Source organism: Capsicum annuum, chromosome 6 (genome assembly GCF_002878395.1).
Source record: "Capsicum annuum cultivar UCD-10X-F1 chromosome 6, UCD10Xv1.1, whole genome shotgun sequence".
NCBI lineage: Eukaryota > Viridiplantae > Streptophyta > Magnoliopsida > Solanales > Solanaceae > Capsicum > Capsicum annuum.
In genome coordinates, this window is record NC_061116.1 from 210,648,518 (window position 1) to 210,663,389 (window position 14,872).

General features: G+C 31.6%; 1 protein-coding gene across 1 annotated transcript; it reads left to right on the plus strand.

Moving 5' to 3' along the window:
- Positions 1-6,141: 6,141 nt before the first annotated feature.
- LOC107875954 (transcription factor TCP14) lies at positions 6,142-8,098 on the plus strand. Its single transcript, XM_016722867.2, has 2 exons — positions 6,142-6,888; positions 6,962-8,098. The coding sequence occupies exons 1-2, from the start codon at positions 6,420-6,422 to the stop codon at positions 7,741-7,743; spliced, it is 1,251 nt and encodes a 416-aa protein (XP_016578353.1). The 5' UTR covers positions 6,142-6,419; the 3' UTR covers positions 7,744-8,098.
- The last annotated feature ends 6,774 nt before the right edge of the window (positions 8,099-14,872 follow it).

Below are 14,872 nucleotides of genomic sequence, written 5' to 3' on the forward strand. Positions count from 1 at the left end.
ACTTAGATAACGTCATATCTTTGCTGTCACAATTTTTTAATTCTTTTTTTTTTTTTGTTATTACATTAATAAGATCGTGTTTATCTGAGAAATAATGAATCACGAGAAAAAGGCAAACACAATGTCGTTGGTAATTACGTAAATGCAATGGTAATATTTCACTCTTACCAAAAATAAACTAGTAGTAATAATTTTCATATTAATTTCATGAAGCTAAGATAAGACACGTTGTTTGATTTTATTATTTTACATTGTTCTTTTTTATTTTTATTTTAAATCTACATTGGTGAAGGAGAGCATTAATATAACTAATAAAGTTATTATTACGTGATCAGGAGGTCACGAATTTGAGATGTAGAACTAACCTTTTGCATCAATGTAGGATATACTTGCGTGTTAGAAACACAACGTCTATCCCTTTCAGCTCAGACATGTGCATTTCGGGAGCTTAATGTACTGACCTTCCCTTTATTCAGGCTCATATTGTCGGAGTTGGTATGTAGTACAAGCAGGCGGACCTAAGGCCAATTTCGAGGTGGTTCGACGTACACCCGTTAAATTCAACACAAATTAGGTATAATTATATGGAAATAGCATTAAAATTGGTATAAGATACAGAAAAGCACCCAGTAAACTAAGCAAATAGATGGATGATTTAGTTTTCAGATGGAAATTTAAAGCTTTGAACATCAATATGTGTGTTCAGACCTCCCGAACACCCACGAACCCTAAATCGTGGGTCCGTCACTGAGTACAATCATTGCTGTGCTTCAGTGCCTACATCTTACATTGCATTGACAAATAATTAAAAGTGAAATTTTAATAAACCACTTGCTAGCTACAACTGCAATCGCTTTGTGGGACTTATTTCACGAACATGACCAAGCTGTTAAACTAAACTTGGGAAATTTGTTGCCCTACATATAACTTAATGCCACCCCCCTCCAAAAATATCAGGATGGGAAGCAATATGTAGGTATTTTTCAGATAATTAAACCCACAACATTCGAATTTTAAATCTTGAATATAGTATTGTTTGTATATATTATATATATCAGGTTCAAGCATATATTTTTATGTTTTAAAGGTGAATCAAATAAAGGAAATAGTCTTAGCAAATATAACATGCATGGTCAAAATAAAACTGTTTACTGTTGAAGAATCGCACATTATATGAAAAGGGATTCATCGTCCATTTATATGAATTTGGATAATCTTCATCTCATGAGCTAACTTTTGAAGTTAAATCATCTCAAGATTGATTTCTTTATATGGTCTCGGAGCATGGTCATTCCAATTATTGTTTACCAATGTTAGACCGCTATATTAAATTGTCCATACTCTAGATCGATGTTCAGCCTTGGGCATGAAGTACGGTGTTAAAGAGCAAGGCATCAGATGAAAAAAAAAAAAGAATAGTGATTTCTTTATATGGCCTTGGACAATCATATCGATGAACTAGCTTTTAGGATTGCGTTAGGTCTAGGATCCGTTTCTTTAGGCTTAAAGATTGTGTATGAAAATTCTTATAAAATGAACAAGGAACAAATGTAGCTTGCTAGCATGCAGTGTGTATGAGTTGTAGGAAGAAAATATAAAGGTAGAAATAATAGCTAGGTAGGGGAAGTGTCATGGTCACAGTAGATAGATAGATGTTACAGCAGAGAATTGAGAAAAGCAACAATGGTTGTGGTCTGAAAAAGGGCAACACTGACAAACAGGTCCACATTGTCATCACATGGTGACATGCTTATAACTACAGCGCTCTGTCTCTTTGCATTTCTGAGAATTATATATTGTGGACCTTAAATTTCCATATTCATGTCCAATTCAGTCCCTTTCCTTTGTTTGATCGATGAGCTTATATTATGAAATTACACATTAAATCCCATGTTATAGTGTTGTTGCATGCAATTGCAAACTCCCCTTTCCATATGCTCTAATAAAACTTAAAAAATGAAAGTCGGTACACTAAAACTCCCGCTATGCGTATGGTTTGAAGTAGAGTCTCACCACAAGAATGTATTGTAGGCAACCTTACCTTACATCTCTACCAAAGGATGTTTTCAAGGCTTGAACTTGTGACCCGTTACACATTGAAATGAACATTAAATCATATGTTGAATAGTACTACTCTTGTAACGGCAACTAAGATCAGATAATGAACGTACCTTCTATTCTAAATTTGCTTAAGGTCAATGTAAACTAGTAATAAAATAATCTAGTTAACCTGATCAACAAGGTCTGAAAACTAAAATTTAATTATATGTTGGATGTCAAAATGTTGCACTATAGCAGGTGTAGAAAGTAGAAACCAACACTCTTTCTACTGTGCATTTCATTTTCGTACTTGTCTATTTAATTAGCATGCACTTACTTCGCTCTAATTTTAATTTGTTAGACATTATTCAAATTGACTCGTTATTTTTTTTTAAAAAATAAAGATTATTATATATGTGTGATTATTGAAACTTTTAAAACTTGTAGTCCTAAACATGATATAACATTTGTGTGTGATTATAACAGTCTATGTTAAAATGGAAGTGTAAAAGTTAATTGTTTCAAATTTATAGATATGTCATTTTGTTATTAGAATGGTCGATCGAATGGATCAATTATAGGAAAAATATCACATAAATTAATGCGAGCGGAGCTATATGTTAAGACATATGGCATGATGATTCACGAATTTGACAAACATATTTGATCCGCGATGAGTAACTTAACATATATATCCTGTTTGACTCTGATAAGAAGCACTAGATCAAATTATAAAGAGCATAGTTTTAGTCAAAGCTATTTCATGCTTTTGACTCCTTAATTAAGGAGTATTTATTTACGACTAATCAATATTGGCTCGATCGCTGTTGAATGATTAATTTAACAGAATCAAACTTTGACAAGTGACTTTTTCATAAATTTGATACAAGTTTAATTTCTTTGCACCTTCCTAGCTAGCTATAGAGTACTCTTCAAAGTATAATGTATCAAGTCAACGAGTCAATGCTTCGAATTTTTCTTAGATTTTTGCAATGGAGTTTTGTTGCTATATAGGTCTTAATAATTAGATTCTTGAAAACTCGAATATTAAGTATCAATTATCCACAGAATTGTCGTTTGTCAAGGCACCAATTACGACCCTATTATTAATAAACCATATAAACATAAAGTTCATTGATGGTGATTTGAAAGTTAACTAGAACTAGAATAATGTTGTTCATTAATATCGGACCACTAAATACTTTTGAAGTACAGCTGCTAAACCAAAAAAATAAAATGAAATTGAATAACAATTGAATCTGTTATCTTAATTGAAAAAGATTATTCATAGCAATGACGATATAAAATTGAAATGCTAATTAAAAGAAGAAAAAAAAGAAGGAAAGGACAGAAAAGAAGAATCTAAAATAATAGCATCCAGTCTGTACATCAATCAACGAAGCGGTATCTGTCAATATTAGTCAATTAATTTGATGAATATGTTGGAGAGATTTTGATAGTATATGTTAGGACATATATTATAATTTCCCAGTTATTCTTTTTCCTCGTGCCCATTGCGATGCCATGACAAATTTAATATGGGGTTTATTTATTAGTATATTTTATGCTTTTCAATTTCTTCATGATTATTATATGTAAGAGAGGTAGAAATGTTATTAATTTTATATTGTTTGTGACAGAAGATGTTGATATAAAGGACGTTATCTGGGTATATACTTAAAACAGCTACTTTAAATCAGTATCCATTCGATCCCATAGCTGCCAGTCTTGCAATCATGCCATATTTCTTATCCTATATTCACCCCAATAGGAGTGTAAAATAAAATATTCCTCCTTCCATTTCAACTCGTTTGTCTGGTTTTAACTTAGTACGAAGTTTAAGATGCCCCACCAGCTTCAGTTATCATTCCTTTTCTAATTATGTATTATTTGACAAATTAAAGTAGCTGTTTGGACATTAATTTAAGTTCTATCTCTGAGATTGGGTAATCACATATTAGTTCATCTTAGATTTCAATAATATTGCATTTTGTCAGTTGGCTAGCTTGCACACACCTTGATTAATTCCACAGGATATCTCCCACCAGTAATAGGTATGAGGTAATAGAATTAATCTATCCACTACGGGTTAAACAGATTGGACGAAATCACCTAGCATTTTTATTTTTGTTGAGAATTAATTTTGAGACCTCGTGATACTCAACCTACTTTATTGACTTGTGCCATCTCCATATTCACCTGTGCACCACAAGTTTCGTGAAGAAAATCAAGTGGCAGATTGTTTAGCGAGGGAAGGGTTTACTATGCAGTTAGCAAATGACTTCATGTTTTAGGGCAGTTCCTTCAATGTTTGGGTCTAGGCAGCTGGAAGCAGACAAACCGAAAACACTTTTTGTTAGGCTTAAAAATCCAAATACCATATCTAACTATTATAATATCTATATGTAATTCGGCCCACGAACAATGTTAGCAGAAAGTAGAGATCGATCTGTCACTATCTTGTATTGATGCATGTTGATAATATATAACATAAGTATTTGGTTTACCCAAAATACACATTACATAAGAACTACCTCATAACATTGATAATGACAATGTCTATACATTTATATGTACGCAGTTATTCATTAATCAACTTTCAATGTGGAACATCTTTGTCCACACACCCAACTAAAAGTAGAAGGAGGTTAAGGGTAGCTAGCTATATATAAAAGTACACATTAAGAGATGGAGTAGCAAGTAAAAATATCATCATCAAATTCACCATTTATATATCCACATGATATTAAATGGTGGACCTAGATTGTTTATTACTACTAGCTACTAGTTACTACTACATACTTCATCATAAAATACACATTTGTCATTTCATCCCCTCAGCTATTTTGGCCCACCTATTAGCCTAAACCTAAGATAGAAAATTCAAAAAATCCTAGCTGATCAATATTGGGGAACGAAACAATAACTTTCAAGGTTAATAGTATGAAAAATTATACCCCCTCCGTTTAAAAATAAATGACTTAATTTGATTTGACATGAAATTTCAGAAAATAAAAATTATTTTTGAATCTCATAATCTTAAATTAAAGATATGTCCAATATATCAAAACGTCTTTCAATCTTGTGATCTTAAATATGCCACGTGGAAAGTTAAAATTAAAAAATTACCAAAAAATAAAAGGATCATTTTTATTGAAATGAATTATAAAAAAAAAAATAGATCATTCGGAGGAAGTAAAAGCTTTCAAGGATAATAGTATGAAACAAAACCTTTCAAGGTTATACTTAAGACATAAATTAAAAAATATTTTAATATACTTACTAATATCTTTTAACTTAAAATTATAAAACTTAACATTTTTTATTTTACTCACTTAAACTTGGTATCAAATTAAAACACAACAAACAAAATGAAATGGTAAGTATACACTATGGAGTGATGACGCTAGAGCACAATCATAAAATTTGAGGAAGGAATCCCAAAGCAAGCAAAGTTGGCTAACAAATTAAGGCTAAAGAGGTAAAGGCAAAGGGGGAAATGATTACATGAATGAAAAAAGGGACCCATTCACCATTTGATAAATCTTTCCTTTCTCAGTCTCTCAATTTTTTGACTAGGAAAATTATATATAGTAGACCCACCATGGCCACCATTGTCTTTATGGATTGAATGATAAAAAGAGCACCTCACGTGGAGTCTGAACCAATGGCTCTGTCACAGCCACAATAAAAAGAATACCACGACAAAACCCCTTCAATACTTCCTTCAACAATAATTTCATAAAATCACACTCATAATTTTTTTTTAAAAAATAGTCATTCCACTGAATCTTTCGTTATGCATTGATTAGGAAGAAGATTGAATTACAGGAATTTGTTAATTATGCGCAATTTTACTTTATAATTTCTAAATTCACGACCTTATATATAGTTATATGATAATAACTTTACTAGTTACTCCCGAGCTATTTTGTTTTGTATTATTTCTCCTATAGCAAAGACTAGTTCCAACTAATATTTATCAAAAAGACATTAAAAAAGGACCCCCAACAAAAGCAAATATTTTCTTTTCTCCTTTGTTCAATTTCTTTTTTTTTTTTTTTTTTGCTTTTTAAAGCTTACCCCTTATAATTCCCACTCATTATCTTTGTTGCTTTAAGTTTTCCTCTTCACACCCCTCCCCACCCTCTCTCTCTCTCTCTCTCAATAAACCGAAACAACACATCAATAGTACCCAAGGAATTCCAATCAAACAATATCCTATAGGAAACACACACACACACACAAACAAAAAGCTAGCAACACAAAAAAAGAAGTGACTATAGTTTGATTCATTTCATTCATTCTAGCTAGCAAAAAAAATAAAATAAAATTACTGTCAATCAACTCAACTTCTCATAAAGTTATTAAGAGTGAACATGGAAGGAGGAGGAGGTGACGATCATCTCCACCTTCACCATCACAACCAGCACCAGCACCAGCATCATCATCAGCAATATCGTCCTAACAACTTCCCTTTCCAATTACTCGAAAAGAAAGAAGACGAACCATGCTCTAGCTCCTCCGCTGCGAATAATAATAACTATCCTTCCCTAGCCATTTCACCATCCGATACGAATACGAATATAAACCCTAATAGTGACAACCTTCAGATTACAGTTGCCTCTAATACTGAGATCACTCCCAAAAAACCACCTCCAAAGAGAACTTCCACCAAAGACCGCCATACTAAGGTTGATGGCCGTGGTAGACGTATACGTATGCCTGCTCTTTGTGCTGCTAGGGTTTTCCAGCTCACTCGAGAACTCGGTCATAAGTCCGATGGTGAAACCATCGAATGGCTTCTCCAACAAGCTGAACCTGCTGTTATAGCTGCCACTGGAACTGGTAATGTTCGAATAATAATTCAAAGTTTGTAGTAGTATCTGTTGTTCATAGTCCAATTTTAATTTTTCAACAGGTACAATTCCAGCTAACTTCACATCACTCAACATTTCGTTACGTAGTTCAGGATCCAGCATGTCCGTACCATCACAACTACGATCCTCGTATTTCAATCATCCGAATTTTTCACTCTCACAAAGACGAGGTTTGTTTCAAGGTCTTGGTTTGTCCTCTGATAGATCTGCAACAACGTTGTTGAATTTCCAGACAGGAAATTCGAACCCTAGTAGTCTGCATCAGTTCCAAGCTAAACAAGAAATGCGTGACAGTTCGTTAGATTTAACGGAGACGAGTATAGAAGAAAGTCTAAATCGAAAAAGGAGACAAGACCTCGACTTGCAACAACAGAATGAACAACAAATGGGGAATTATTTGCTACAATCATCAAGTAGTGGGACTATGCCAACTAGTCATTCGTCAATTCCAGCTAATTTTTGGATGTTAACGAATAATAATACCCAAGTTTTGGGAGGTGATCCAGTGTGGACGTTTCCATCGGTTAACAACAGTGGTGCTGCAGCTGCTGCTTTGTATAGAAGCACAATGTCAAGTGGATTACATTTCATGAATTTTCCTACACCAGTGGCACTATTGCCAACTCAACAATTTGGCGGAGGTGGTGGTGGTGGTAATGGTGGCAATACGCTAGGCGGAGAAGGCCAGTTGGGCATGGTCACGGGACTAAACCCGTATAGGCCATGTTCCGGTGTATCGGAGTCTCAGGCTAGTGGATCACATTCACATCACGGTGGTGGTACCGATGATCGGCATGATTCAACGAGCCATCATAATTCCTAAAATATTGATTGTTGTTGTGTGATATAAAGTTTGGATGGTTAAACACACGACGTGAGGTTTGAGTATATGCTTGCTCTATCAATTTGAGTTTGCTTATTTCATTTTGATATTTTTTCGTGTGATTAATATTTGCCTGCCGGTTTTTTTAGGGTTTGAAGAGGGCAATACTTTAAATTTTTTTGGACAAAGGGAGTATTTGAGTATTTGATTGGTAACACCAGAGATTGTTATTGATCATCTTCATTATTGTTTTTACCCCTTTTATTCATTTTACCAAGAGGTACATGTCAAAAGTTACTATGTATTGGCCGTGCATGGGTGTATCTTATAAGAATAATTTTTACTGACTTGCAAAGTAAGTTTTTCACTTTGTTATTGTGAAGTTATCAGAATCTTGAGCCCTTTTATATGGTTTGGGCAATAGGCAGTTCATGATTTACTCAATATTTGACCTCTCATTTTACATTGTTCACGCTCCAGTAGACACGCCTAGCTATAGGCACATGCATGTAAGGGTACGGTGTTGAGGAATGCGAAAATTTCTCTCTATGTATTTTTACATTATTTACGTACCTCATAAGCCAGCTTTTTTGATTAAGTTAGGCCTTATCACTTATTTCATGTTTAACTACTGCCTATACCAACTCTTTTTCTTCCTGCCGCCCTACAGTAAACCTAAAGATTTCACCCAAACAACAAGTCATATCACTCCAATAATGTAGGAAATGGAGCAGTTATACTGGCCCTATAATGTGGGAAGAGTAGCAAGAATAATTTGTGTTCTAATCTTGGAACGCCCATGAATTTCTTGTTTTTACAGAAACTCAAGCAAGTAACCATATAAGTATTGTTGATGAAAATATTCTTTTAGCGAAAAAGGGATAAAATAGAAGGGAAATAAAGGCTGGTAAAATTCACAATATAATTAACCATTTTTCAATCCTTATAATTAGCAAATAGTCATTATTACAGAATTTGAATTTTAAATTTCACATGTAGAACTTTGTAACATATTGTGATAGAAACACCTTGAATCGTCGAATTTGAAATTTCATGAAAATAACAAAAATGACAGCTCATTCCACTAAAGCTCACGTTAGCTGACTCATAATGATTTATTATACACAATTTTATCCTACATTTTTATAAAGAGTTATTTTCACAACTTAAATCTATTACCGGTCTTCTATTCACAGCAAACGTTATTCCGACGATAAAATTCATTGACATTAAGAGAGATGGGATTGAGTAATTGGAGATGGTGGGGCCCTTCCCATACCTTATCAGTTTTAAGATGTTGGCTCAGGTGGTGAGGGTCCACATAGTCTAAAACCGCTTTGTGTGTGTATACATAATAGGGTATCACTGACAAACAGGTGTATCATTCTTCGCCTTTTTATACAAGGAGACCACTTTAAAGATCGGTGGTGGGTTTTAATGACCCTACCCAACAAGGCCCACCTTTTCAACAATCTGGACCGTTCACTTCTTTTAGCTTGTGGGCCCACTCTTCACGGCCCAGTTGACAGAAAAAATTCTAGTGTATGAGTAGTTCCTCATATGAATTTTTCCCATCATTTTGTCTCCCCTTCCCAATAGTTTATTGAATTTTTATACTGCCAAGTTAAATTATAATCAAACCAATTTATAATAATATTATTTATCCAAAGGTTTCTATAAAGAAATATTATTATAGAGGATATATAATACTTATAACATAGCATAGCATGAGGAATCGATTACACGAGAAGCTGCGTTATTATATATAGTAAAGTGTCATCACAGAAAAATGAATATTATCAAGAAGTTTAGCATATATTGACAGTAAAAATCAGTAACTTCCCAAAGCAAAATTGATAATCGTTCTATCTCAATTTATGTGGCAGTTGAAATTTTGTGAGTCAACCAATAAGTTTTCTTTGATTGAGAGTTTTTTTATATGTCTAGTAAATATTTTCAATTGTTAATTATTGTGATTTATTATACTCTCTTACGAAATTTTCAAATATATAAATTTATTTCAAGTAACTTAGTTTTTTATGCCCGAATTTATCTTAACATATAAAATTTGAATCTCAAAATTCTAACAGTGTCACATAAATTGAGAAGAATGGAATATACTGATTTAAAAAATAAAGTAGTAATCTACTATGATAGAATAGATTATTTGACCTTTGATAGTATAAAAAGTTTTAGAATATCCGAATGTATACAACTCAAAATCTAGCTACCTGCATTATTTATGCAGATAGAATGACCTGAAAGAGGTCTAAATAAAAAAACTAATTAATATGCCTAGTGAATATTGTTGGGAAACAATTACTTATATATTGACAACATATATTAGGTTACTCAATCCATGAAAGAAAGTAATAGTTTATTACTAAAAAGAGGATGTTCTCTAAGATAATTTCAACATCACATCAATGTCCACTTAATATTTCTACATTATCGGAGTTGTATTTGTACTTTTCCTAGACTTTATTTGACAAATGAAATTGTGATTTTAAGTTTATGATTTTTAATTTTTGGTAATGACAGCATGTATGTTAGACTCTTGATAAATTATATTTAAATGTTAAGTTGATTTTCAAATATAATTACAAGATCGTCTAATCAAAACTATTGAAGTTTATCAAATCCGTAAATAAAGTTGTTGCTCCATCCCTGGTTGGATAGATATACAATTTTACTGTTTTAATTGGCCTTTGAGGTTATTGTTTTCCTTTTATTCCCTTTTTTGTTGAATCGAAAACTTATTCTTAAATTACGTAAATAAAGAGAACGATGGCTAGATAAAAAGTTTATGAAAATTCCTCGTACTGGAATTTACTTGCATCTATTGTTTATGTCAAACGTGAATATGTTTGACTTAGCATATTTAAGACATAAAATGAGATGGAATTGTACACTAATTAATCACAGTTTAGAGCAAATATATGCCAATCATTCATTAAGCTGGTGTAAAAATTCAGCATTATAATTTTTTCAGAGTTGAATGAATCCAAAAGTATGTATATGTGGTGTAATGTAACCTTATTGGAGTCTATGTGAACTGGTAACAGTTGGCATCTTCAATGCATGGGTTGTAAATGTTAAAACTTTACATGACATGTTTGGTGGAAATTATCTCATATCATCATTTACAGAAGGTCATTTTTAGATTTTTCAATGTGTAAAAACAAAGATACTTATAAAAAAAAAACATAACACTAAAAAGAAATTGATAAAAGGGTACAAAAACCGGAATATGGTATATGGTATAGTGTTTTAGTAATCTAGTGCTACGCTTATAGTTTCTTGTTTTAAGAATTTTGTTGATGTCTATCGTAGTAGATTGATTGTGGTATTATTTAATGATAGTTTTGTTTTGTTACTACCTATTGTTCAGTTGCTATCAATTGTTCTTTGTACTCCTAATATAACTATTTTTGTGTTATAGAGCCTAACAATCTATTGAAAACTACCTATCTACCTCACTTCTAAAGTAAAGATATGAATTACATACACTAGATTTTTCTCAGACTTTGCTTGTGAAAATACACTAAACGGATATATATATATATATATATTGTGAAAATTGGTTGTCATAAATATCAAAAATAGAAACATATTGATAGTTGTAGAAAAAAGGAGCACATGGGTTGAATTGAAAGCATAAGGTACAACAAAGTGGTCCCTTTGGAGAAAATATTGTAAACTTAGAAGTAGTATGATTTGACACTCCCAATACTTTGCATTCTTTTTGGATGGTAATCTAGCAAGTCGGCATCCAATTTGGGAGCAAAATCCCCTCCTAATACACATGAACCATGATCAATCTAATTTCCTAATTTTGGCTATATGAAAATTGATAACACACCCTCCAATTAATTCCCCTTTTTCCCAATTATTAGTGACATTGATAGCTAGCTTGCTTGCTAATTACTTTGCTTTTCAGGATTGTATTATTTTCCTTATCTAATAAAGTCCGATCTAAAATTTAAACTTAACGATCAGAACAATAATAGTAATTGAACTCTTTTGTATTTTTAAAATTATGAGTTCATTTCTACTATTCGGTAGATTTTTGCACAAATTTATGTTCGACATCAGAAATACTAAATTCAAATGAACTCTATCCCGCAACAATGCATCTGTCTCTGCTCAGCCCAGTCCTTCCCCTGCACATCCTCTAGAAGAGCAATAAGAAAAGATCTAGTTTAAGTTATTCAACACACTGAAATGCAGTTTTTTTTTTTTTTTTTTTTTTTTTTTTTTTTTTTAAAAAAACTACTAGCTAGTGCAATTTAAGTATTCATAAACAGACTATGGATAAGCTTCATCGTCAAGAAGGCGCCTCGGATCACCAGTTAAGACCCCTAAATTATTATGCCAGATCTAGTAAAAGGTAGTTTTATACATTGCACTTATCTTTTATTTAATACTACAAGATTCAAAAGTTTTGTTTACTTTGTTAAACCTTGTATCAAGTCATTAGAATCAGACAAACAAATTGAAATAGGGAGAAAAAGTATAATAATTAAGAAAAGAAAACGTCCACTCTCTCTGAAAGAGTCTGAAAGGCAGCATTTAAGTGGGAAGCAATAAAACCCAATGAAGTGTGTCTGTGAATGCAACTTTTGAGTGCATGATTGTGAAGGCACCCCCAGACAATAGAAGATGCCTTACAAGCTAACAACCAGCAATGCCCACATAACTCTTACTATTTGTGTTTCACATAAGGTCAGGTGTAGCACTTAAATTTATTTTGTCAGAGACTACCCTTACATCTTAATAGTAGAACTACTTAGAAACTTTACGTTGGATAAAATAAGTTTCTAAGTCCAACAGAAAACTGTTTGTGTTTCTAAGGTTTGGATTAATTCCTCTAAAGATGAAATGAAACACTATTCAGCAATACTGACAAACGAAAATATACAACTTGAGCAAATTCAACAAAGGAAACAAATTACTGGAATAGACAAGCAGTACTACTGTATGTGTCGAACTATTATTTCCTCTTGAAGTTAGGATTTCATTCATGTACTTAAATTAGTACTCTAAGTTAAACATGCATGCAACTAATAATTAAACCATATTCTGTTGCTAGCATGTACTTAAATTAGTACTCTTAGGTTAAACATGCATGCAGCTAATAATAATTAACCATTGCTAGAAAGATATTGATTGATCTCCTATATACAAACTGTATAGGAACTGATGATATTGATTGATCTCCTACAAACTGTATAGGAGTACAACAATTATTTAACAAACCATAAATCATGTCATGTCTTATCACTTGTCATTTTCTTTAATTTCTTCCACTTCTTATGTACTCCTCATTTTTTATTTGTTTATCTTACTTTTATTTTAAATCTATTTCGAAAGGAATTAGTTTGCTAGCTTACCATGTCTGGTGGTTTGGTTGGAACTTGGAAGGAAAATGCTTCTCATGGAAAATGCTTTTTATTTTTATTTTTTTTTAAAATATTATGTAATTTCTTAATTATTTTCTGGGGTTAAGTAGCAGAAAATTAAATATCATCTCAAAAGGATATATATAAATAATCTTGACAAATACAATGGACTGAGGCGGAGGTGGGGAAGGTGGGAAGCGATCGAGGTGAGGGTCGGGTATACTATTCTAGTACCCAAAGTAATTAATTTGGAAGCTTTTAAGGGTCATTTGGTTCATGGTATATCATGTTAATAATAAAAAAAAAAAGGTAATTTTTAAGTGATATTATATAAAATTTCAATTATTTTATTAATTATATTTTATTCATTTTTTTTTTTGAAATGGTATATAAAAAAATGATATATTTGAAACTAACAAGATATTTATTTAAGGAAATAATAGATTCTCTTTTATTCATTGTATTCTTTTATTTAAAGAAAGATATCTAATTTTTCTCTCTTTTTTAGATTTAATTTAGGTGTTTTAATTATGTTTCTCTTTTTCGTCTTTAATTATGAAAGATCTATTTTTTTTTGGTCTTTTTTTCTCTTTTTTTTGTCTTTAATTTTAGTCTGCTTTTTTTAGATTTAATTTTAATTATGTTTCAATTCCGCTTTTAGTCTTTTTTTAAAAATATTATTACATTTGTTACCTACACTAACTACACCGTTACCTTTCATTAATAACATATGAATCACCCAATAATTGAAATAAATAATTGTATCTATCATATGAATCACCATAATACCATATATATCACCCATTAATATCATATGAATCACCAAATAATTGAAATAAATAATTGTATCTACCATATGAATCACCATAATACCATATATATGAATTACCCAATAATTGAAATAAATAATTGGATCTACCATATGTATCACCATAATACCATATATATCATCCATTAAAATCATATGAATCACCCAATGCTTGTATCTACCATATGAATCACCATAATACAATATGTATCACTCATTAATATCATATGTATCACCCGTTAAAATCATACAAAATGTATTTATTGTATGAATTACCATAATACCCATATAATGATATCATATTCATCATTCATATGAATCACCATTAAAAAAATAAACATGTGTGGATAACTAAATAAATTTATATATGTATCAATAGTTTTTTTTTAAAAAAATGGTAGAGATTTTAGGAGAGGAAAAATAAAGTTGCATGCATTAATGGAGGAGAAAAAATCAGGAAGGAAGATGATTTAATTGTTGATAATTAGGGAGGTATTTTAGGAAAGAAAATCTTGAATGAGTTAGTGGTAGAGTAAAAATAGGATGCGGGGTTTTCTTGATAGGTATCAAAAGTAAAGATGAATAATGGGATTTTATGTAAATTTTAAAAAAATAAATGATATTAGGTAATATAGTCTTTGGATTTGTGTAATTTAATGAGAAAAAAAACTATAAGGTTAAATGTATAAATTTAATGTTAAATACATTAAATTTAATCATGAATATCCCACCTTATCCAATCAAACTTGATGTTATTTTATGCCACCTGTAATTTCAAGATTACAATCTCGTAAACTTAGTCCCGAACCAAATGACATGCTAATATCCTTCCCGGAGGACCAATTAATGAGGAAATGAGCTAGGCGATCGTCAAACACATTCTCAATTTTTTTAGTAACATGATCAAAATGTTGGTCAT